Source organism: Leptonotus elevatus, chromosome 2 (genome assembly GCF_054856555.1).
Source record: "Leptonotus elevatus isolate MCC_2025b chromosome 2, RoL_Lele_1.0, whole genome shotgun sequence".
NCBI lineage: Eukaryota > Metazoa > Chordata > Actinopteri > Syngnathiformes > Syngnathidae > Leptonotus > Leptonotus elevatus.
In genome coordinates this window covers 17,177,895-17,200,712 of record NC_141240.1, presented here as the reverse complement: position 1 = coordinate 17,200,712, position 22,818 = coordinate 17,177,895, and the positions used below count along the sequence as shown (strand labels likewise).

The 22,818-nt window shown below is 40.0% G+C and overlaps 2 protein-coding genes across 19 annotated transcripts in view; both read right to left on the bottom strand.

The window, feature by feature from the left end:
• Positions 1–4,081, bottom strand: part of kif1b (kinesin family member 1B) — a 54,933-nt gene extending 50,852 nt beyond the window's left edge. For 10 of the 17 annotated variants that reach the window (XM_086066995.1, XM_086066997.1, XM_086067006.1 and 7 more), the window contains exons 1-2: positions 3,775–4,081; positions 2,161–2,319 (exon numbers count right to left, since the gene is read on the bottom strand). In XM_086066995.1, coding sequence (XP_085923121.1) covers positions 2,161–2,266 — 106 coding nt within the window. In that variant the 5' untranslated portion in view covers positions 2,267–2,319; positions 3,775–4,081. The remainder of the gene's footprint in view (positions 1–2,160; positions 2,320–3,774) is intronic. The other 7 variants (XM_086067004.1, XM_086067007.1, XM_086067012.1 and 4 more) reach the window with 3 other exon arrangements.
• A 1,199-nt stretch (positions 4,082–5,280) lies between these two features.
• On the bottom strand, positions 5,281–22,804 carry ube4b (ubiquitination factor E4B, UFD2 homolog (S. cerevisiae)). Of its 2 annotated transcripts, XM_086069147.1 has the most exons (29): positions 22,477–22,804; positions 21,382–21,601; positions 21,114–21,249; positions 20,924–21,011; positions 20,030–20,174; positions 19,721–19,946; positions 19,097–19,546; positions 18,030–18,131; positions 17,037–17,178; positions 16,772–16,872; positions 16,237–16,351; positions 15,937–16,020; positions 15,559–15,615; positions 15,190–15,306; positions 14,899–14,997; positions 14,706–14,819; positions 13,680–13,878; positions 13,010–13,148; positions 12,817–12,916; positions 12,520–12,647; positions 12,331–12,429; positions 11,828–12,063; positions 11,574–11,700; positions 11,333–11,477; positions 9,743–9,877; positions 9,402–9,593; positions 8,611–8,785; positions 7,128–7,274; positions 5,281–6,732 (listed from the first exon to the last, which is right to left on the bottom strand). In XM_086069147.1, the coding sequence occupies exons 1-29, from the start codon at positions 22,498–22,500 to the stop codon at positions 6,668–6,670; spliced, it is 4,107 nt and encodes a 1,368-aa protein (XP_085925273.1). In that variant the 5' UTR covers positions 22,501–22,804; the 3' UTR covers positions 5,281–6,667. The 2 variants fall into 2 exon arrangements, with proteins under 2 accessions (XP_085925273.1, XP_085925274.1); XM_086069148.1 differs by lacking the exons at positions 18,030–18,131; positions 19,097–19,546.
• Between the last annotated feature and the right edge of the window lie 14 nt (positions 22,805–22,818).

Sequence of the window (22,818 nt, the reverse complement as noted above, 5' to 3'; positions counted from 1 at the left end):
ACAGCCCTATGAGAACATTACAAAATGTGCCGCTACTTTACAAATCTTCCCAATACCAACAAAAATCAGTCTGATCATTATTGGGTAAAATGCTTCCGATTTATGTGCGGGCCGAAACCTTATAAATCACAATTTAAGTTATGAAGCCTTACTTACTGTATTGGATGTACAAGTTCATCAGATGCCTAACTATTATTTGCCTTTCTGGTGGCCATTAGCGCCAGTGACCTAAATATCTCAACAAAGATTGGTGAAAGAGTTCGTAAAACTGTGTGTACAGGCTAGTTGGGTTTACCAACAAGATAATCCAAGTACATCAATTGCACTGTATTCACCCTACAAGTTTTAACAGCATGCGTCAAAACGTGTGTGTTTGTGTGTGCGTTACTAGCTATGTTCAGCCTTTCAGCATCCTAATAAGATAGCATTCCCTGCATACCATCTGCAATGAAGTGAGAGTGTGGCCACCTGCCAGCACCCCTTTCTGCTCTGCAATCTGCCTGTGTGCTAGGATGATAAGCAAAGGACTATGCAAGGACTATCCAAGCCACCAAAATGCTGCATATTCCAATGCAGTTCTGCCTTGGGCATAACAAAATCCAAGGACATGGAGAACAGGCACTCTGGATTTCACACAAAGCTTTCTTTGGCAGGGGGCTGAAGCAAGTCAGCCATAACTGTTTTGAGAAACTTGGGTAGATTTATGGAGGCTTAGTTTAATGAGTCTGATATGACTGACTGACAGAACAAATTCACAGTTGGGAGAATAGCTTGGTGTGACTGGATCAATGAATCTTCATGTGAGATAGACTTGAGCTCATATCTCAGATGGAAGAGGAAGTACGACTTAAGTGGAAGCTGGCACCGTCGCGATCCTGATGACTCACAGTCACAAAAAGCACACATGTTCAATCACAAGACCATGAAACACATTCTGGTCCTACATTTGTACATTGGGCCTGTCTTTCTAAAGAGGAGGCCGACTTCCCAAAAAGAGATTAAGCCTTCCTCCTTTTGCGTTAATTTCTCAGGAGAAGCAATGATTAGCTTAAGGTAATATTTTTACACATGCAGTAGGAGGCAGTGAATAATGTTAACTTAAAATAAACATAGCTATAAAAAAAAAAATGTGATGGTGACAAATTGACAGTTTATATTTCTATTAGCTAAAATAATATGTGTTTTTAAACAAATAAATTGGAACTTCCTAGATAGGATTGTGTTCCACCTCATAAGTTTCATTGTATTGCACATGTTAAATAAAATAATTTTTAAGTGGAACCCATTAACACTTTGCTTCGCTTTGTTGTGAAATTTACAGGCAAATAAAAGTGTTCATCTGGTAAACTTGTTAAGTACTGGATTTATGCACATTGGCTAAACATTCAGCTTTACAACAACTATAAAAAGGATATGACACTCATCAAAACAATCCAGTGCTTCCCACACCATGTTCATACTTGGGCGGGCCACCCAAGTAGATTTCCAGACAATTTAATAAAAATATATATTTTAAAAAAACAAACGTGTCGCGACCAGCTGTACCGCATGTAACATTAGTTCGCTGTCACTCACTTGTGGATCATACGGTTAGAGGAGACGCATGTAGCAGGACTGAGTCCCCCCACCCAAGTATATTTCACATATGTGGGAAACACTGCAATCCATAATAAAAAACACAAAGCCACTCACACATCCATTGACAAACAGAAAGTGTGGATCGAAAGCTTTGATGAATCGGGGGTGGAGTCAGGCTGCACTGTGGCCCCTCGGTGTCCTGCTACAAACCAACTCAGCATTTCTCACACACAACTCCTCAGGCATGCAGGCCGCTTCGGAGGAGGAGGAAGAGGAGGAGGAATGTCACCCTGTAAGCCTTTTTATTCTCTTCAGGCCTGTTTGTCCCCAACTGTTTCACTGTTTGCTGCTAAAAGGCCCAAAGGGCGGTAACATAGTAGTGCAGGGGTGTGGAAACTACGGCTCGTGGGTTATGAGTGGCCGCCGAGAGCATTGGATCTGGCCCCAAGTGCAATCCTAAACTCACAAATGCTCATAATAAATTGAAGTGAATGTTTTTTTCCACTAAAGAGGATTTCATAACGTGTGTAAAAGTAGACATACATGAACATGGCTCACGTGTGCACATGTTGAGAGACTTACTTGTAGTGTTGCCTTGCATTTGAATGATACATTTTGAATCCTTGCTCGTCTCCCTCGAGTTGAAGGGCCGTACTCGAACGGCGACTTTCACCGACGCCCCGGACATGTTGGCGGTGCGGGACGGTCTCCTAGTAAATTTTGTCGTGTGCCCCCTCCCTCCTAGAGGATGAAGAAAATGGTCACATTAAATACCTGAAGGCATGACAGGACAACCACAACAGTCAACAAAAATGGCTGACCAAAGTCTAAGAAAAATTCTAATAGCTGCCTATCTTACATTTAGAGTATACCCTTGTCATTTTGCAGCAAAATTAGGCCAGTAAACTTCAAGATGATGCAGAAAAAGCTCCTGATCGCAAGTAAACAGCTGATCAGTCGCTCAAGGTAAGACACATGCAGTGCTGAACAAAAGACAAAGAATTGTTTCTGATACAGTGAGTGAACCTCCAACTAGTCGCTATTATTGGTGATTCAAGCATGCACTTGTGTTTTCATGCTCTTTTTTTTTATAACAGTCATAGATGCCACAATTTGGCTTTGAGCACTGGAAAGTAGGAAATTAGTCATTGGTATCAAGGAAGTATGTTTAAGTGATACATCTCAACGGAGAGACTAAGCCATTTATTAAGGAAAATGTTGAGATGAAATGAGGAACCATAATTTTGGCGGCTATTTACAGGTTGAATAATTAATATAGGAAATTCTTAAGATTTTTGCGATGTCATTACTTGCAATTTTTTGCTATTTTGTAGTGTGTGTCTCTGTATCTAACCCCAGTGAATAGTGAAACAAAAAAACTTTACAAGAGATGTTACCGAAAGCTAATTCCAAATACAAGCATAAGCCATCCGAATTCAACTTTGTCAAGTGATGGCGTTACACATCTAACCAAAACAAATCGTTACTTTGCAGAAGCTTGCAAGTCAGCCATAGTTGAAGCATACGCCCATGAAATTCAACCCAGTCTTCTTTGCTTGGCGCTACGGCAGGACAGAGGGCCAGGCCTGGCAGTTGCATCCAGCACCTTTTAAACTTTATACGGGAAAGCGATCGGACCTTGTTTCCCATTAAAAACAAGATGTGAGCAAGCAAGCTAATCCTCCGGTGCTGTTTATTGTTGAATAGTGCGACAGGATGCAGCCGGGTGCTTTTTTTAGCAGCACAGCACGGACGCATTGTCCCCGATGAACCCCAAACGAGGGGCTAAAATAAATGGCAATGAATGGAAATGACAGGACATCCTTTATTTACTACCCTAGATTTCTTTCTTTCTAATCAGTACTATTAATCAGGGCACCGTTAACGTCTGGGGTTTAGCATATGTGTGCGACTCGCACCCGGCGGCGGAAATATCTAGAAAGTCAGCCACTTTCAATGTATTTTTAAGCAAATAAAAGACATTATGAAGCAAAAAATTAAAGTTTTGATAATAACGGTACCGGTAACGGTACGGGGACACCACCACACACCCGCCCGTCTAGGACAAGCTAAATCAGGCTAATGCTCAGCAGCCAAACCACGAACAAATAAATGCCTGTCAATCCAGAGTAATAACCACCTCGTTTAGTGGTGACTTTCAGGCTTTAAATGACAAACTTTACTGTAATTACTCACCTTCGAAGACTGTCACTCCAGCAGCACACACACCATAGGGCAGCGGCGACTAACGATTAAGCTAGCGGACGTCAAACGTGTTGTTTTTCTATCAGAATGCGCAAGCAGTGAAACTGTCGTAAAGTCCACTCTCGAGAAAAATGCCCATTCTAGTGGTGGCCTCCGCCGGGTGGAGCTCCAATCGTGATCCAGGAGCCCTTGTAGAGCCTTATTTCCCTGTAAAGATGAAAAGGCGGACGTCTTATCTGCAGGCAGGCGGAGAGAATTGATAAACTGTCTTGATTTACCCAGATTACGTCAACTCCCTCACGAGCGCAATGAGCGACAGCTCGTTCGGCCAGTGAGAGAATAGATTCGGGTGACTAATGGCGAAATAAACCAATGGGCAGCTTCAGACACGGAAAGGGCGTGAGTATTTTTTTTTTCCTTTTACAGTGACGCTACACTGCAGGATTTCTCTATCACTGCTCCCCGCACGGCTGGCTCCGCTAAACCCATACCAGAGCCACCGCAAAGATCGCCGTCTACCGAGCAATTGGGTTCAAGTTTTACAAAATGTGTTTTAGTTTATTTAGTAGGAAACCATGCACAAATAACGAGGATGTAAATGTGCTTCATAACAGAGTTTAGCACAAATCTGGCCCGCCTTATTCTATTTCTGTGTCCCACGAAAGCAAATTGTGTGCATCAACTTCATGTTTCTTGCTAAAATACCAAAATTGCAAATTGTCTTCCCATTAAAACCATTGAGAGATTCCAACCATTTTTTATGAACAATTCCCCTTTTAACTTTTTACTGGGCTTTGATTTAAAAACGAATTAGCCTATTGAACAAATTGTTGTGTACTATATTTAAATATACATTTATTCATACAATGATTTGGGTTCACACTCAGTCATAACGGCCTCGAAGGAAAGCAAGCCATAGCTACGATGTGACCTGCAGCAAAAATGAGTTTGGAACCCCTGCTAGGCTAAAACAACAATCATCATCATCATCATCTTTGTAATGTAACACATATTTGCAAAGTAATTTGGCAGAACAAGAAGCATACATAAAAAATAAGACACAATCGCAAGCCGAAATATCCAGCAGAGATACAAACTGAATTGGAGAAACAATGCAAGAAGCCAACAGAGGCCAGGAAAGCGCTGATGCTGGATAAATAAACTAAATAAATAAAAATTATACAGACAAGGGAAGACGACATCACACAAAATCAAGTCAGTAAGTGAATTTTAGGCAAGTGATTAATTACTCTGAATGAAAAAGCTGATGGTCTTGACTTGTTCCTCTTTCGGGTCCTTGTGGGATACGGCCTTTGGATGTTGATTCGATTAATCCATCCAGAATTACTTATTTTGAAGATTGGATGCATTTGCATATGCTGTATTTAGTCATGTTAATAGTTTTATTCGAATGAAGTATGTCATAATACTACAACACTTTTGCCTTTGGAGCTACAGTCCAAGGTGAGGGGGTAAAACAATCACACAGTTTTGGAGTAATGTGCATTATCATTTATTTTCAGTTCAAAATCCTAGCTTCCAAAACAGTTGTGTGAGATCATTTCCTGTACAGTTAAGGTCAGCAAGGTCACGATAGGTACAGAGCGAGAAAGACGATCTCTAGACATGTCAAGGTGTTCCGATGTTGCTAGAGCTCATGCTACATTCCGTCATGTATAGACCAAGTTGCCTGTTAATGAGTTATTTGTTCTTGTAGGGTTGAAGGGTTCTGGAATAGCAGCCATGCGCCCAAAAGAAGCCAATTTCTTTCAAAGTCAGCAGAGGAAATGTGACTGTAAAATAATTTTTAAAAAAGGAAAAAAAAAAAAGTACATTTTGGTACATCAATGCTTGTAACATCTGACTGCACTCAAAAGGATATTTTAGATTGTTTAAGCTACTTCCTTAACTCTGCCTACAACAAGCACAGCTGGTGCATCTGTGGTACTCAAGCACATTATACACTCTAAAAAGAGAATTGTTGAACCACTTTAAGATTACAAATTTAATTATTGACCAATTTAAAAAATTGCTTCTATTGGTAACACACAATTGAATTAAGTGAATCCAAAGTGCATATATTGTTTAATTATTAAATTTAACATTAACTTTTGATTAACTTAATTCAAGTGAATATATTAAGTTTAATGAACTCATAATTAATTAAACTTAATATATTCACTTTGGATTAATTTAATTTAAACGTGTTACCAACTGAAGCAATTATTTTATTTTTTTAAAGTTTGTACTCATGTTGGATTAACGGATTAATATAATTCAAGTGAATACCAGTATATTAAATTTAATGAACTGATAATTACATTTAATATATTCACTTTGGATTAACTTAATTCAATTGTGTGTTACCAATTGAAGCATTTTTTTTTTTAAAGTTGGCCAACAATTCAATTTGTAATCTTAAATTGGCTCAACAACTCTTTTTAGTGTACCAACTCAAGTTCGTTATTGTCACATTCTTTCTTACAACAACTTCCAAATACGCATCACAGCCTGTCACCCTAAAAGCATCATAAGTCTTTAATCACGCCCACATACACATTGTTACAAAACACAAGAACCGTAAAGGAAATATTCAATTAAGTCACTGTATGTTGCTCTCTGGTAAACCTGTGTGTGATGAAGACTGTTGTCTTAGAAACAACCTAATTGTTAAATACAGTATACACAAATTCTCAACACAAACCAAAAAAAGTAATTCTTAACTTTATTATGATGTGTTAAATATCATTGTAATGGCCTGGGGAGGGCAAAAATAAAAATCAATGTTGGTTATTGTTGGTTATCAGTGACACTGAATTCAGGTGATTTGGGCCAGATGCCGTCATTGTGGAGAGCAGGGCAAGGCGTAGGTGACATCAAGTCTTTAGATAAGTCGTCCTCCCTGTTTCTCTCTCATCCATGTGTGGATCCTCTCCTTCAGTTCAGGAACTGTGGAACACATAGTAAGGAGCATGTTCTGATCAGAATTTCACCAAAATACATTGGTACGTGGATTTATGAGTTTGATCTGAGTCCAAGCTCGTAACCATTTACATTGCCTTTTACTCAATACCATATAAATTTCCCCCCCAAAAAATAAACTGAAAAACCTAAACTCTAAAGCCAAGTCTTGACCCTCAAAAAGAGGTCTTGATTTGTGAGGACCGGCCAAAATGTCCTCACTTCACAAAAATGTCCTTAATCTGTTGGTTAAAGACGTATTTTGGTCCTCACGATGTAGTATGCATGCGCTTGCACCCCCCCCCCCACACACACACACAAACAGTCAAGGTACCACTGTATAATCAAAGTCTTCCCACTGTAATTAAAATAAATGTAGTTACTTGACTCCAACATGCTCTCAGTGAGAGGCTGCCGGTTGAAGGGATCAGTGGGGGAGTTGAGCAAGTGGCGCAGGATGATGGATCGGTCCATGATGTTCCCCGAAGGCAGCATCACGGGGTCGGTCATCAGCGTGTCCATCAAAGGGTCTGGAAGAAAAGTTTGTAACAAGATTTGAATACAATGAATAAAAACGAGGGGCAAAAAAAAAAAAAGAAGAAAAAAAGCTTTGCACAAATAATAGAGGGGAAAAAATAATCCTTAACAGTAATTAATCTATTTTCCCCACACTTGACATGTCACAAGTGGGACTTATAAGTAAAATAAATAAATAAATAAAATAGAGCGTGGGAGACTTTGGTCGCACAGAAACCTGAGTCGACTGTGCCTCATGTGTGAACCACTCCTGTTGACCATGGCAGTCTTGTCGGGAAATCAAAGGAGGTATGTAGGCCACATTCTTATTCTAGATTATAATAAGGCTGTGGTTATAGGATAGCCTCTGTCCAAATTGTCTATGACTTTTATGGGGTGGCAAATCCCATGCAAATGTCTGCTATTCAACAGTTGGAGTCAAGTACAGTCGAAGCTTATAGCTCATTACATGGCCATGCATGGTATATTTTATAATGTATGGGGAACTGCACCTACAATTAGAATACATTTTCCAACAGCACTAAACGGTTTCTAATGCTTTTTTTTTATTGCTTAGGAGGGGTTTAATAAAAACTTTGAGAAATATATTAGATTACATATCATCCCCATTAAAATGCTCCATAGATGACAGTCGTTATTTTTGGGCTAATAAATGTATGCTATCATTGTGATGCACTTCTTGGCAAATGAATTAACCCTTTAAAAAAAATAGCATTGGCTTTGAATCAGGCGACATGGTGGAATATTGATTTTGTACGCGTAGTCAGGCTTCCTGTCACTCCAAAGACATGCACGTTAGGTTAATTTAAGACTACAAACTGTCCATAGGTCTGAATATGAATATAAATGGTTGCGTGTTAATATGTGCCCTGCAATTGGCCCTCATGCAATCCAAGGTCAGCTGGGCTCAAGCTCACCTTGCCCCTACAAAAGGACAAGTGCTACAGAAAATTGATGGATAAATGAATTTGAACTATACAGTTTTAGGTTTTTAAAAATAGCCCATAAATCGGATTACAACTTTTTTTCCCCTTCACCATATGCACGTACGTTATTTTGTTACATCCACTGCTACTGCCATTGACAGCTAAAGTAGTCAAAGACCAGTGAACGAGTTCATTGGTTTAGTCATACTAGTGTTTTGACGATTTAGAAATGAATCCGCCAAAAAGTCATAACATGACGATGGAAGAGACAGAGCTCTAATAATGAGACCTACACAACATAAGAAATAAGAATTAAATAGTTATATAGGGTCTTATAACATATAAGCATGTTGCATGGGGGCGGGGGTGACCCCAAACCAGACACAGCAGCACACATACAGACCTTTGAACTCATCAGGTGCGTCACTGTAGTCCATTTCTGACTGGGAGTTCTTGGCCACTATTTCCTCCACCTTCTCAGATAGTAGCTTGAATTTTTCAATGGCGATTGAGGACTTGATACCAGCCTTCCTCATTTTTGAGATTACCTCCTCAAAGAGCTCTCGGCTGTACGACCGCTACACACACACACAAGCACCAAAATAACAGAATGTTATACGAGTGTCGCTTGCACTCTCACAACAACTTTTTTCATGTCTGTCAATAAAATGACATTATTCCCACAAATTGAACAGAAATAAACAGCAAACTAAAATCAACTGTTATAGCAAGGGCGGCTTGTGGTTAAAGGGTGTATAGGTATCATACACTACAGTCCGCTATCAGATATTTAGTGCTTTTGATATTGTAATAATTATATTTTAAAACACATTTTCAGTTTCATGAGTCAGCAGCAGTTGTGTAGCCTCCTTTCAAAGAATGGATTCTATTCATAATATAGCACAGGTCTAAAATTCAAGCCCGCGACGTACTTTGGTGGAAAGTGAAAGCTTTCCTTGACTTCTGTTCATTTTTACAGACAATATAAGGAGTTCATTTTTGTATTTTGTTCCAAGAATATATTCTCACGTTTTACAGACTTTCAGAACATAACATACCGCTAATAATTGGCAGCACGACTACCATGACTGTAATTCATCATATACTCCCTTTCTGTTTTTAAGCGTTCAAGTCAAACAGAATTATCGCATCTAAAAACTCTCATTAGAGTTAAGTGAAAACCATGTCTCCAACCTGGTCATCAGCTATTGCTTTAGCAAAGCGGGCACAGTCTAGCTGCAGGTAGATGTCAGTCAGCTGGTCTAAGAGCTTCTTGGGTTCAAAGCCATACTTCTCAGGATTCTCCACCTTCAGGTCCCGGCACTTGGGCCCGCATAGTTGCTGGAGGTTAAAGTTCAGCATGGCAGCTAAACGCGGGCCCAGTTCCTGAAAAAAGATGCCCGTGTTAAGAATATCCTGTCTTATTCTGTATGTCCATTTAAGGCAAATACGAGTGCCTTTGTATGAAGTGAAATATGGTTGACACCTTTCCCCTCCTGGCTAACTAGAATAATTGTGGCGCCACAGATACTCACAGGCCTGAGGAAAGGTTTCTGGACCTGCTTGGTGAGGATGTGAAACATTTCAACAGTCTCTGTGGCCAGGGCCAAATAGGAGCGAGACACCCGCTCATCCTGAGTCAGCTGGGACTGGCGACTCTGCTGCTGGTCCTGAACAAGAATAATAAGACACACAGACATTGACAGTGAAGTGAACTGCTCATCAAGGTTAAATCTCAACACCAGTTTATGGTGTAATGAAGAGTGCTTGATTTTTGATTTACATTTTTGTAACTAATTTAAGATTAATATTATTCTACATACAATACACACCAAATCATATGAAAGTGAACAAAATACATGTGTGACCATTTGAAATCATGATGGGTTTTTTTAAGGAAAAATATGGCACACAGGATTTCTATCAATACCTACAGATGCGATATTATGTTGATATGAAACTGAAAGAGGTGAAAGGCAAAGGGAGTAGTATCACTCACAATTATTTCATGCATGCACAAGGGTCTATCTAATCTCAAACAATATTCAACATCTTATTTTAAAATGAAGTGGGAAAATGGAGGGGGCCAAATAACATATTAGGGGAAGAATGGACAACAACATGGAGATAACAATGGAAATGCATCAGCTTACAAAGCTGGGCAGAGTTGGACTGGAAAATCTTGATCATATAACTTTATCATACCAATTTGGGTTATTCCACTATGGTAACAATACTCCAATTTGCTGGAGAACCGGTATTAAACAAAGTAAACCACTATCATGTTGTTGTTGTTTTTTTTTTGGGGGGGGGGGGGGTTATCAAATATTACTGAAAGACAAACAACTGGTCAGCATTCTGTTGGTAACAAGTAACCAGTCACTTGAAAATAGTTAACACAAGAAATCCCAATACTGAAAGAGTGGCAGTGAACATTTACACAAAAGAGAAAGACACAACATGTGTCTGTCATAGAAATGGACAATTTGTTTGCTACCAGGGGAATTGGATTAACTTTGTTACACCCCCCATGACCGGACTTCACTTTTGATAATGACTGAATATGGCAAAAAAAAGAAAAAAAGAATGTGTATAGTTCTATAGACATAAGTTATGTGTGAATAAATATATGCATGTGGGACATTTGGTGTATTGGATGAATTTATATCTGTATGTGTGTGTTTGCAATTGGTTTTGAATCCTTTGTTTAATTTAAAGGGAACATTTAATTGTATTTACACACTTATAAATTGAAAGACTGCAAGTATATGCAGAATATGGTCAAAATTATTTGATTGTTGTTGTTGTTTTTGTTTTTTTTTAAACAAAACCAATTAAAAGTTAATTACAGAAAATAATATTGCACATTTAAATATAAATCTGGATCTAATCTGAAAAAAAAAGTCATGGCTTCACATTGTAACTGATAACATTTGATGAGATGTTTTTTTCTTCTTTTTTTGAAAGAAAAAAAAAGAAATCGGATACATTATCAATGTGTGACTTCAAGCAGAACAGCTTGGGAAACATACCCAATCACCATATTAAACAGGAAATTTCAAAGCATGCTGGTGAAATAAACCCCAACCTCATTGGCTTAGGAAAATATGAATCTAAGTACAAACCCTGGGAAGCTGATCCCACTGATCCTTATTCTTCATCTCCTCTTGAATCTCATGAATACGCTTAAGAGACTCAAGGCTCTCATCTAACAGGAAGGTGGTGTCATTGATCAACATATTGATATAGCGAACAAACTGTTTGCCAGAGCTAAAGAGAAGTGAGCATGAAAATACGTTAATTGGGTTATATTAAGTCACTTGTTGTCTTACAAAATCACAAATTGTTCCTTGCAATTAAACTTACTTGAACTCTTCCATGAATGTGCCGTGGTGGGCAATGTTTTGCCACAGACTCTTGAAGATGGTGCTTATATGGTACCTTATTGTGAACTTATCATAGAATTCACTGGTGGCACCAGTATGCTCAACATCTAGCCATATGAGACAATGAAAGAAGAGTCAGCAGCAGGCATATACAACACAAATATGTGAATAAACTACATGAATACTTATGTACAGGAAAGCAAATTGTCATTTTTAGCAATCAGACACACTCACCGGTGTAAAACTTCATTAGGGCGGGCACCAGCTGTTTGATGGACAAGGGGTGGTTCTCCATCATTTCAGAAAAGCGCTGAGTGCGAGGCTGCACGGCAGGGTTTGTGACAAACAGAACTTCTACCAACTTGGCAATAAGGTATGGATTCCTGATGTAGTTCTGACTGCAGATGAACACCACCAAAAAGGTGACTATATCTTGAACGCAAGGCTCATATAAAACTTGGGGAGAATATCTGAAAGAAAGTGCAATGAAAGGATTCTTATTTAATGTGCATGACAGACAGTGTATTTAATTGTATGTACAGTGCCACATCCATCTACATAAGGTATTTCCTATTAACAAACAGTTCAATGACTATTTCCAAAGGAGGACTAAGTTTAGTTTGTGTGAAAAGGGACTACTACACATGTGAAAACATCATTACGTATGTACCTGTATAGTTGCCTAATAGATTTGTATTTATTTGTTTATTTTGTGGAGGACTAAACTGTGAACTTACTGCACAACAAAAAGCAAAAACTCAGCCACATCTTCAATATAGAACTCCGGAAGCGCAGCAAAGCTTTTGGGAATCTCGGGGTTCAACGGCAAGGTGATGCTGTGAGGAAAGGACAGAAATGAACTTATATAGTCAACCGAATAACATAGCATAGCACGACGCCACATCAGTTACAGTCCTGCAACTCACTTTGGGTAAGCAGGGTCAACCATACGGAGAATAAGCTGAATGACAGTGCTGTAGAACTGCAGGCATCTGCGGAGCATGTTCTCATCTAGAAGACCCACGTCAGCGCAAGCTTTAGCTCGAACCAGTTTCTGAGAGGTCATAAAGATCACTTTAGTGTGAATGTACAAGAAAATGCAGTACTGTTTCAGCATTTAAGGAACAACTGGAATTATTTACTATTTAGAATCAGTGCGCCACCTAGTACGGACATAATACAGTCAAAGAAACAGGAGTGATTGTGCATGTAAAAATATAAACCTTGAGTTGGGTTTTGCAGCGCTTGAGCATTTCTCTGTGGCGACTGGCCAGAGGAGAGTCCTTCCATTGGGCTTCACTGTTTTTCAGCTCCTCTACAGTCCTAATAAAAGGCACAATGAATAAAATACTGTGAAAAGACCTCAACAACACCACGGCAACTATAGTTATCTCACATGCATTAGCATTTGTTTACCTGTTAAGCTCACGAATTGCCCGCAATCTGCGGATGTAACGCCTGCAGCCAGGCAGGATAGACAAATGGTGAGTATGCAAAGTCAAGAAGAAACACTCTGTGGGGAACTTTGGCTCAGAGAATTTGGTGCGATCTTCATCTGTATATATAGAAATCACACACACACACAAAAACGGTTACATTTAGGGATGCACCGAAATGAAATTTTTGGACCAAAACCGAAACGGCGGAAAAAAATTATGCCGATTTTTTATTATCATTGCTTTTATTATAATTAATTAAAATTATAATATTATTGTAAAAATATTTAGGCCTATTTAGCACGGGCATTTTAACAAAGCACAATATAAATTGAAATGGGTCCACACCACAGACATCAGAGACATGTTAGCGAATGGTACATTAAACACCAAACGCGTCACCACAACATCCTCTTTCGGCTTGATTTTTATTTCGGCCGAAAATTTGCGGTGCCCGAATGTTTGGTGCATCACTAGTTTAATTAGTCTAGCAGTAGATTAGAGTCTTAACTGTAGTTTAGCCATGACAACATGCAACTAAGAATTGATAAATCCCTACACAACAAATGCAGTGCATGTATCATTTTTACCGGATGTACAGTTTATTTGATGTTATTTTAATCTAATCCTTTTGAGCAAAGCCAACTCACGCAGCTCAGACAGCCAGCTCTTGAGCTCCTCCATCGTAGCCTTCAGGCGCGTCTCCTCTGGGCTGACGACAAGGCGACAACGGGGGTGGAAAATGTAGAAGGGATCCACAGTCTCCAACTTGATTTTCATGCTGAGTTGTTGCAGCACTGACAGGAAGTTGAGCATGAAACCGTCTGTCGACACCAGCTTGTCATCGGTCTGAAAGAGGAGGGGGAACACATTCACATTAAATTGCCTTATAGTCTGTCAGAGGTCTTCATTTAACACTTTTTATTATTAATATGGTTGTAGTTTGCAGTGGTTTAAAGATGCACAATATCCTGTAGGGACCTTAAATGCTCAAACAGTCATTTGAACTACCTCTCTGGACCATCTCTCTGCATATAGTTTTTCCTTACCTGCATGTGTGTTGCATTTATGAAATCAATGAACTGCTACAGAAAACACATTTTGAACTGTGAAGAAAAGACATTTGGGTGAAGCTTACTTTCAAATAAAATAGTCAATGACTATATGAATCGACCTCATATTTATTTATTTTTTATTATTTTATTTTTTATTATTATATTATTATTATATTTATTATTTTCTCTTTTTTTTTCTTAAAGACCTCATATTTATGACGTCAAAGCATAAAGAAAGTAAGAAATGAATTAAACATAACATTTAAATTTACTATTCATTATTTATTTAAAGTCACTGGGAGCCACAGCAGAGGGATGAAAAAGCCAAATGTAGCTCTGGAGCTACACATTGCCTACCACTGCAGTAGGGTGTAACAAAATAAGGAAATCTAGATAATCAATGTGCTGCAATGTTGATTTACAAAAACAATATGAATATATTTGAATAAGTTAACCTCAAAATTGTTCACTTATACAGCTAAATCAAATTATTGTCTTACAAAAGGAAGAAAATAAGGTACAGGCTTTGTATTGGATGTCATAGATCGTACAAGTATATGTAATGACGTTTCTGCTGAACGGGAAGAATGTGGAAGAGAACCAATACAAAAAAAAACCTACCTGCATCTGGGCTTTTTTCACATTGCAGTTGACTAAAGCTGCCATGTAATTTAGGGCTAAATCTCGAGTCTCTCCATTTAGCAGGATGTTGTGAAGAACTTTAAACAGGTCACCCTGAAAACAAATTATTTATAACAGGGACATTAAAAAAAGTAATCTGCGAGGATGACAGCCATTTGAGGCAGAAGCTCACCCTTGCCAACTCCAGATAGTGCTGCAAGGATTGGCTGACAACTCTCGTGTTCTCCATGGTGATAGCTGGACCAGAGAAATACTTGTCTCCTACTTTGGTCTAAAGGAAACAGAAAGCATCAAGAGATGTTCAATATATGTAAAATAAAGATGCAGTCTGCATTTTAAATGTTTAATTGCAGTATTAGGGTCATTTACGTGAATGTGCGGCAGGCACTAGTAAAATGCGTCTGTGTAGATTAATAAGAGTTCGAAATGAAAATAGATATAAAAGGACGAGCCGAGTACTTACGTCATCCTCAGAAAACACAGAGAGGCTGAAGAAAGCACCAAGGTAGGATAACCTCTGGATCTCTCTGCCACATCCTGGGCTCAAAGGTTTGGGACACCACAGAGGAAGTGAAGTTACCTATGGAAAGGATTTTTTTTGAAATATAACACAAAGTGTTAAAAAAAGAGTCCATAGAAGGACTATCTTGTTAGAAGTAATGAATCGTAGAAAAAGTAAGAACAGCAGGGCAGCAAAAAGATGTATGAGATTGATCTTGCCACTCAGGTCTCAAGGAAATATTTGATGGGAACGCATTGACCTTACAAATACATTAATAGAACAGTCTGTGCCAAAAGGACATAACGATTGCTCATCGAGCTGTGCACTTACCAAACTGCACACAGGGTGAGTCTTTCCAAACTTGATTTCACAAAGCTCAGCTAATGCCTACAAAAACATAAGAAACATAACTAAAATAAACACACTTTACCTCACTTGTTTTGATTATACATTTTGTAACATTGTTTTTTTCCATTACATGCAGCAGTACCATGAATTTCAGGTCAAAGAAAGAATAAGCAGCCCAAGGGGAACATTATTTTAACATATTAACATTATTTTAACGAATAAATGTCAATTGAGCAGGTGTTTTTTATGTCAGGCTGCCAGTGACACATTGTTCAACATCTAGGCTCCTTGGACATGGTAATCATGCCAATTTGGACCTTTACCTACACTATAACAAGACATAAGTCACCAACTTCTTACCATGAGGGGGAATTTAAAGTTATCACTGTCAAAGGAACATTCTTTCACCGCGAGAGCCAGCCCATGGAGGATAGGAATGAAGATCTGAGAAGGATGGGAGTAAATGTTGTCATGATTGTTAACTTCCAGAATTCAACCCATAGATAGCAGCAGTAAATCTGAAATCAAGTAATATCGTCACTGAAAATATTAGCCAGAGAATGAGGTATTCATTTGATGAGCTCAATCTAAATTTGTGCTTTACTGCTGCCGACTGTTAAATACAATTGCAGATAGCGAACTGCCAAATGTGTGCCGCACCTGTCTGAATACTTCTTCTTCCTGGTTGGTAATGCGCACCAATTCCTGGACAAAACCATATGGGAGGTTCCGGCACAGCATATAAGGAACCAGCAGAGAATGCTGGAGAGGGCTCCTGCATGTAGCAAACACACAAAGCATTGTTGCAAAAAAAATATAAATAATCTATCAGAGAGGAGGGAAACAGGAGTTGCTATGGAGACAGTGAAAGTGGGGTATAAAAAGGGACAAAATATAATCTTATTGAGAGAGAAAATAAGGAACATTAAGTTTTTTTCCGTTTGTGAACCTCATCCCAGCCGTTTTACACTAGTGGTATCTACAATATAATATATATGCTGTGTATTCTTATGCTGAGGGTTTTATTGTGCGTTTTGCTAGGTCAAAGCATCCTTAGAATTTGCCAATTTGGCCCCCCAAAAAAAAGATCCTGAAGGCATTTGTTGGGACAATAATAATCACTAAAACGACAGTATTACTTAAAGAGGCTAATTTCTACGGCACAAAGACATAAAAACGATCCAGGAAAACTTACCGAGGCTGGGTCAGACAGCCTTGCAGGACCAGGGCAATGTGAGAGATACACTGAGAGCGAATGTTGCTAAGCAGCTGGCTGACATTTGGTTGGTTGCACATCTGAGGGAAAGTAAAGATAGAAGAGTTGAAATTGCATGAGTAGAAATGGACGCCTCGAGATTTACATAAACTGGCTGTCTTGAATACTGGAGAAAAAAAAACAAGGAAGGAACCCAGGACAGTTAGTAAAAGGTCGTATGTTCTAATTTATCTACTCCAAATACCTTGGGAGCTTTCCTCTCCTCCATGCCAACACTGTCAAAGCGCTCAATGAGGTAGTTCAGCATCTCTGTCTCCTTGCATGCTTCAATGGTGAAGCGGTCGCCGGCCAAATCACAAGACACTGACCCTCCACATGCGCCGCGACTAAACAAGCACAAACAGGAGGAATCAAACATATGCAACAATGAATGAAAACATATCCACACTGCTTAGGATGTGCAGTTAGCTTCAAATACGCGCCAGCTCTCAATCACAGGTCCTGAAAGAAACACACTTGAGGCTTTAGTGACTGCATCACAGCACAATGCACATGGCTCTTGGAAAGGAAACACTGTCCGTTACAGATAGAACAGTTGGCATGAGGATTGTCATTGCTAATGCAAAGGCCATTAGTGGTCAGCTGCAACAGCACAACCTGTATATGTGAGCTTCTTCAAAGCACAGAAGGTAGAAACATGAGCTTTAGTTATTCAAGGAACACAGGCAAGCAACTGTGACACAACAGATTCAAACATGACAAAACACATAAGCTGTTAAATCATGTAATGTTAAGGCCATTTGGTTCAGTTGCCCTGAATAATGAATCCAGCACCAGCAAATGTGGCCGTCCAATTTCATTTAGAAGCAGCAACTAGAGTCATTAACACATTTTACATGCATAAATACGAGAAGACATTTTTTTCTACCATAAGCACTTCCATTAAGATGAAAAACTAAAACATTTAGAACAAAACATGCTAACCACTTTTCCACAATACTGCATAGGTATAATTTATCCTCTTTTTTTTAACACCCATCAGATATAATTATATGGAAAACAAATATTACAACCTAAAAACACATAAATCACTCTTAAAGGGAGCCAAGCCTGCTTTTGTTAATCTTCCACCACAGTGTTTGTGCTCCGTTAGTGGCAAGGCCCACTGGTGCATGCAGCAGGCCTTTGCTGAGCAAGCAGGCACACGCAAATGCACACACACCGTGCAGCGGTGTACCTGGACCCAAACTGAACCTGTGCAAAATCCTCCTCCTCCTCAGACTCCTCATCGCTGCTGTCCTGAGATATGTCAGAGAGGGAAAACAGGAGGGACAAGGGGCTAACATGACAAAGAAAGGAAAAGGAGTGAGGTCGAGATTGGAGAAGAAAGGGCATAAAGGAACAAAGCAAGCGGAAGGCGATGAAAATTTTAGAACAAATTTGGGAAGGTAAAGGAACATAGTATGGGTGCGGGGGCACAACTGTACAAAACTAGTTAGTTGCTTGTGGGCTAATTGTTGTGAATTAAAGCATATTTGGTTGTGGTGTTGACAAATTGTTGAAACATTCATCATCCTCAAGCAGCTAGTTCGGAGCTGGAAGGGAAAAGCTGTTTTTTACATGCTTGAGAAATCCACCACATTGTTGACCCTAGAAAGGTCTAGCAAATCTTGAGAGTTATTTGCAAAGCTATTTGTTTCTTTTAGTACACAAGATAAAAGCAAAGGATGTATATAAGCAGCTTTGGTTTATTGTAAATATGAAAAATAGGTATGAGTAGTTTAAAATCCTCTGATAAGCAATATAAATTTATGATGGCTATATTCCGCTGATCAGCTTCATCATTTTGATTTTAACGTAATTTTAACTTTTCAAACAATCTCTCTCTAAATCTTCTGAGCATTAAGCAGAAAAACGTATGCCGTAGCAGAGTTCTGCGCGGCTGCAGACCTGTAATGATGTCCTTTAGACAACAAACTTCTGTTGGTGGCATTCAAAGGGTTTTTCTCACTTGCTTCAAGACACGACGAATAACAAGTAACTCAACCACACAAATCGACAAAAGTGTAAATGAATCGATTTTTTTTTTATGCGTGCCGCATCCATACTTTGGCCATTAGCAAATATTCATACCATCTCAAATTGAGGAAGTTCAGTTCACATGTGACGTAACTATTACATTAAATGTGTTAAAATTTGTACTAGGATCCATTTCCAGCCTGAAGTCTGGCGAATCAGAAAAGGTTAATATTTTAGTTGGATGGCTTGTGTGTGCAGCCCACACAAACATGCAAATGGTTATACCTAGAATGTGGGATCCTTGACGCAAAGGCAGCCTGTCGGGCATTTGTTCTGGGAGAAGGCGGAACCATTGGGAGCAAACTTAAGTGGAGGGACGGGGTGCTCAGTGCTGGCAGAGGAATTGGGGTGTTGGGGGGCACAGTGGGGCCTGCTGGGCTAGGAGAAGGTGCAAAAAAGCTAAGAGCTCTTTGTCCTGGGCTTGACGGGGACGGTGCTCCCCAGGGAGATGAGACAGAGTAAGGCCGATAACGCTGGGAGATGGGCATGGGGGCAGATGGAGGGTTGAGGGAAGGTCTGAGGGGAGCAGCGGGAGGAGGTGGACTGGGAGGAACAACGAACTGTGGCGTAGATGGTGTAGAAGGTACAGAGGGAGTGGTGGGGGAGGTGACATTTGGTGAGGTCCTCTTGGCAGTGTCCAGAGTCATTGGGTAAGGGCTACTACACCCATAAAGGCTGTGAATAATATTGATCACATGATGATTGCCATGACAATATTTATCAAATAACAACAATAACTGGAATACTTAAGCAATTCCAAGTCATTCACACAAAAAAATGGGGAGAAAAGCAGCTCTGATAAGATTGGTGGTTTTGTACACTGCAGGAACAATAAGCATCATCACTTGCCTTGACAGAGAGCTGGCTCCAAAGGACCCTGCACCGGGGCCCATGGGGCTACCACCTTGGCTGGAGGGATGTACCAATGTCAGGTGGCGGTCCGGAGATTTGGCTGCGGCAATTGGCTGCGAGGTGGCGGTCAAGCTGGCGAAGGGGTTGTGGACAGGCGACTGGGTGGATATCATGAGGACCTCCATCAGGATCTGGCCGATCAGGTCTTTAAAATCAGAGTACACTGCAGGAGACAGAATGAGGAAATAAGAATTCAGAGCTCCACTTAAAATGGCTTTTTTGGAGATAAAGACAACACTAACATACCATCTTTCGGGTTACGCTGGAATTCAGCAGCCAATGAAGGGAGGAAGATGACATCTCGATGCTGCTCCTTCCATGAAACGCGCAGGATCTTACAGATGAGCTGCAGGGCCTGGTCTTCTGTGACATCCGAGTTTGCAGAGGTTTCCTATGTGTACACAGGTTCAATCAGACAAGACATTTTAAGATGACTTTTTTAACATGTGACACTGGACATTATAACCTCCCCTCGGGGACATAGGTTGAGGAAAGGATGTACAGTTATACTCGGTTACACTCCTTTCAACCTTAAAAATATATATAAATTCTAAGACTATGGCATACTATACCACTCCCACAAATGTGAGCCCTTGATCGATTGATCAACATGCACACAAAAATGTCAGTTATCTAACAAATTGATTCATCCATCCCTTCATTTTCTATACCGCTTAACCTCAGGGGTGAGCTGGAGCCTATCCCAGCTGACCTTGAATGAGAGGCAAGGTACACCCTGGTCTGATCGCCAGCCAAGCACAGGGCACATACAGACAACCAACCATTAACACTCACATTCTGACTCTCAGACAGTTTCCCAAATAAGAAACATGTTTTTGGAATGTGGGCGCAAGCCAGAGTACCCGGAGAAAATCCATGCAAGGACAGGGAAATATTACATAGCTGTAAACTCCACAGAGCAAGGCTGGAGTCTGGATTCAAACCCCCAACCTCAGAATTGTCAAGCAGACGTGCTAAGTGCAAATTCATTTAATGGTGCAATAATGAGATCACAACCGAGATTAAAGTACATATTAAAAACTTAACAATGTTTCATTTATGTTAACCACAGTATTTGCCTGTGTTTATATGTGAGCACTGATGTAAAGTCAAATCCCTCGTAAGAAAAAAGTTAATTACTTTTTCGGTCAAGTTCCTCTTCTCCCTGCGGTCACTCTCTTCCACCTCCATGTTCTCTATCCCTGAGTCCACATCCACTTGGGACATGCTGGAACAATGCACAAGCACATTTTCTTTGAGTTATATGTAATATGTAAATAACTAAAGCACAGTCATCTTTTCAGTGCAAACCATTGTTAAATATGGTTACCTCTTTTCACAAGAGGCGGTGTCGATGTCCATGCTCTGTGAACGGGACAAACTCTGGGACTGAGTCTCAAGGCTGTTGGAGGGGGAGCTGGAAAGGGAGCTCACACCTTCACTACTTTGACTGCCGTAAGCCACACCTTGCAAAAGGCAAAACACGCATGAGCACACTGAAGACATAAGGAAGAAATATTCCAGACAAGATGCGACAAACCGTCGTCTCCGTTAAGTGGAGAAAAAAACTCTAGTATTCTCAGTCAAGTTCTTCTTACCAGTGGTGCCAATGGGGGATGTGGCAGGGGTACCGCTGTGAGCATTGAGCCCTAATGATTGCGAGGCAGCTGGTGGCAGGGGCTGAGATGTTACACCTGAGGGTCCAGGGAGGGGTCCCGGTGGAGTTTCTCTCTGTGGGGATGTCAAGGGGGTGCTGAGAGGGGTGTTAGGCTGTGAGGTCTGTCCCCCTGCCAGCCGTGCCAATCTCCTTCTGCGAATCTTGAATAAACAGTTTTTTTTTTTAAAAATGTTAAGCCTAAATACACACATTGTCATTAGTGCTGTTCAGAGTTACAGTAATAATGTCCATTTAAAATCATGCTTGAATAGGTTACAGTATTACTAAAATACATTACTATGACAGCTGTGTAATCTCTTCATTCATTATACATCTGTACAATTAGTCTCATAAATAGTAAATAGCTTCGCTATGTCACTATGAACGTTCACTTTTTATTTTGAGAATACCGGCACTTTGGAATCGCTTTAACATCAAAATTGAGTCGCGTGACAATGAACACAATACCCTATTGTTTATTCAGATGTGTTGTTCTCAAAGGAAAAGATCATCCTCTCAGGTGTTAATTATGTTAGCAAAACAAGGTCAGCAATCTCATCCACCAATCAATTTATCATAAAGTTAGCAGTAAAAGCAAATATAAAACGTTATGATCTGCATTATCATGCACTTAACAAAGCAATTGTGTTCATTTGTACTTAAAACGTGTTAATCGGGGACCAGGTTTTGTCTGCAATGAGTTAGCTGTTTAATTCACGACCGTACGGTGCTCATGCAAACGAACACACAGCAATGACAGACGCATTTGTCGACTCTCTCTCTCTCTTTTTTAATGCGCCGTATTGTCCGGGTGGCTGACACGCTTGTCGTTTGTTATTGTCGAGCTTGATGTGTGGTTTTGTCGCCAGTGTCTTTCTTCAATTGTTCTGTGATAGCCTCTTAGCTATGAGCAGCACGAAGCTAGCCGCTAACCCCATTTGAGGAAATTGAGCCATGTGTAAATCTATCATCTGTAAATGATGAGCGGATGCAAGTTGAGTCATACAACAGCTAGTCATTGATAGGCTTTCCTTACCTCGTCTGCGCTCAATTCCTCCATCGCAGCTGAAAGATTAACCAGCTATCTCAATTTCAACTATTGCACTATGTGCCAGCCAGAGCCTGCTAGCTAGCCTCAATCTGAACTAGATATGCATAGTCCACCTCGTTCAACTAATTGTGTCAGTCTTGATTGTCTCGAAGATAAAACGAGGACAGTACTACGCGAGTACTAGCAACATAGAGCGAGTCCAAAAAGTATTTCGTTGGCCTGGCTTTTCTGACAAGTCAAGAGTGAAACAAAAAGAAAAGTAGCTAGCTATTACACGTCAAAATACAACGGCGGCCATTTTGGTTCTACTTGCTGTCACGTGACTCT

Bases quoted from the DNA above. Each gene is read 5' to 3' on its own strand.
- ube4b (XM_086069147.1), bottom strand. From the start codon at position 22,500: ATGGAGGAATTGAGCGCAGACGAG. The intron at 19,947-20,029 runs GTATGTTAGTGT...TGTCTCCTGCAG, and splicing joins CCAGCGTAACCCGAAAGATG to TGTACTCTGATTTTAAAGAC. The intron at 12,917-13,009 runs GTAAACAAATGC...GCCTTTTATTAG, and splicing joins GCAATTCGTGAGCTTAACAG to GACTGTAGAGGAGCTGAAAA.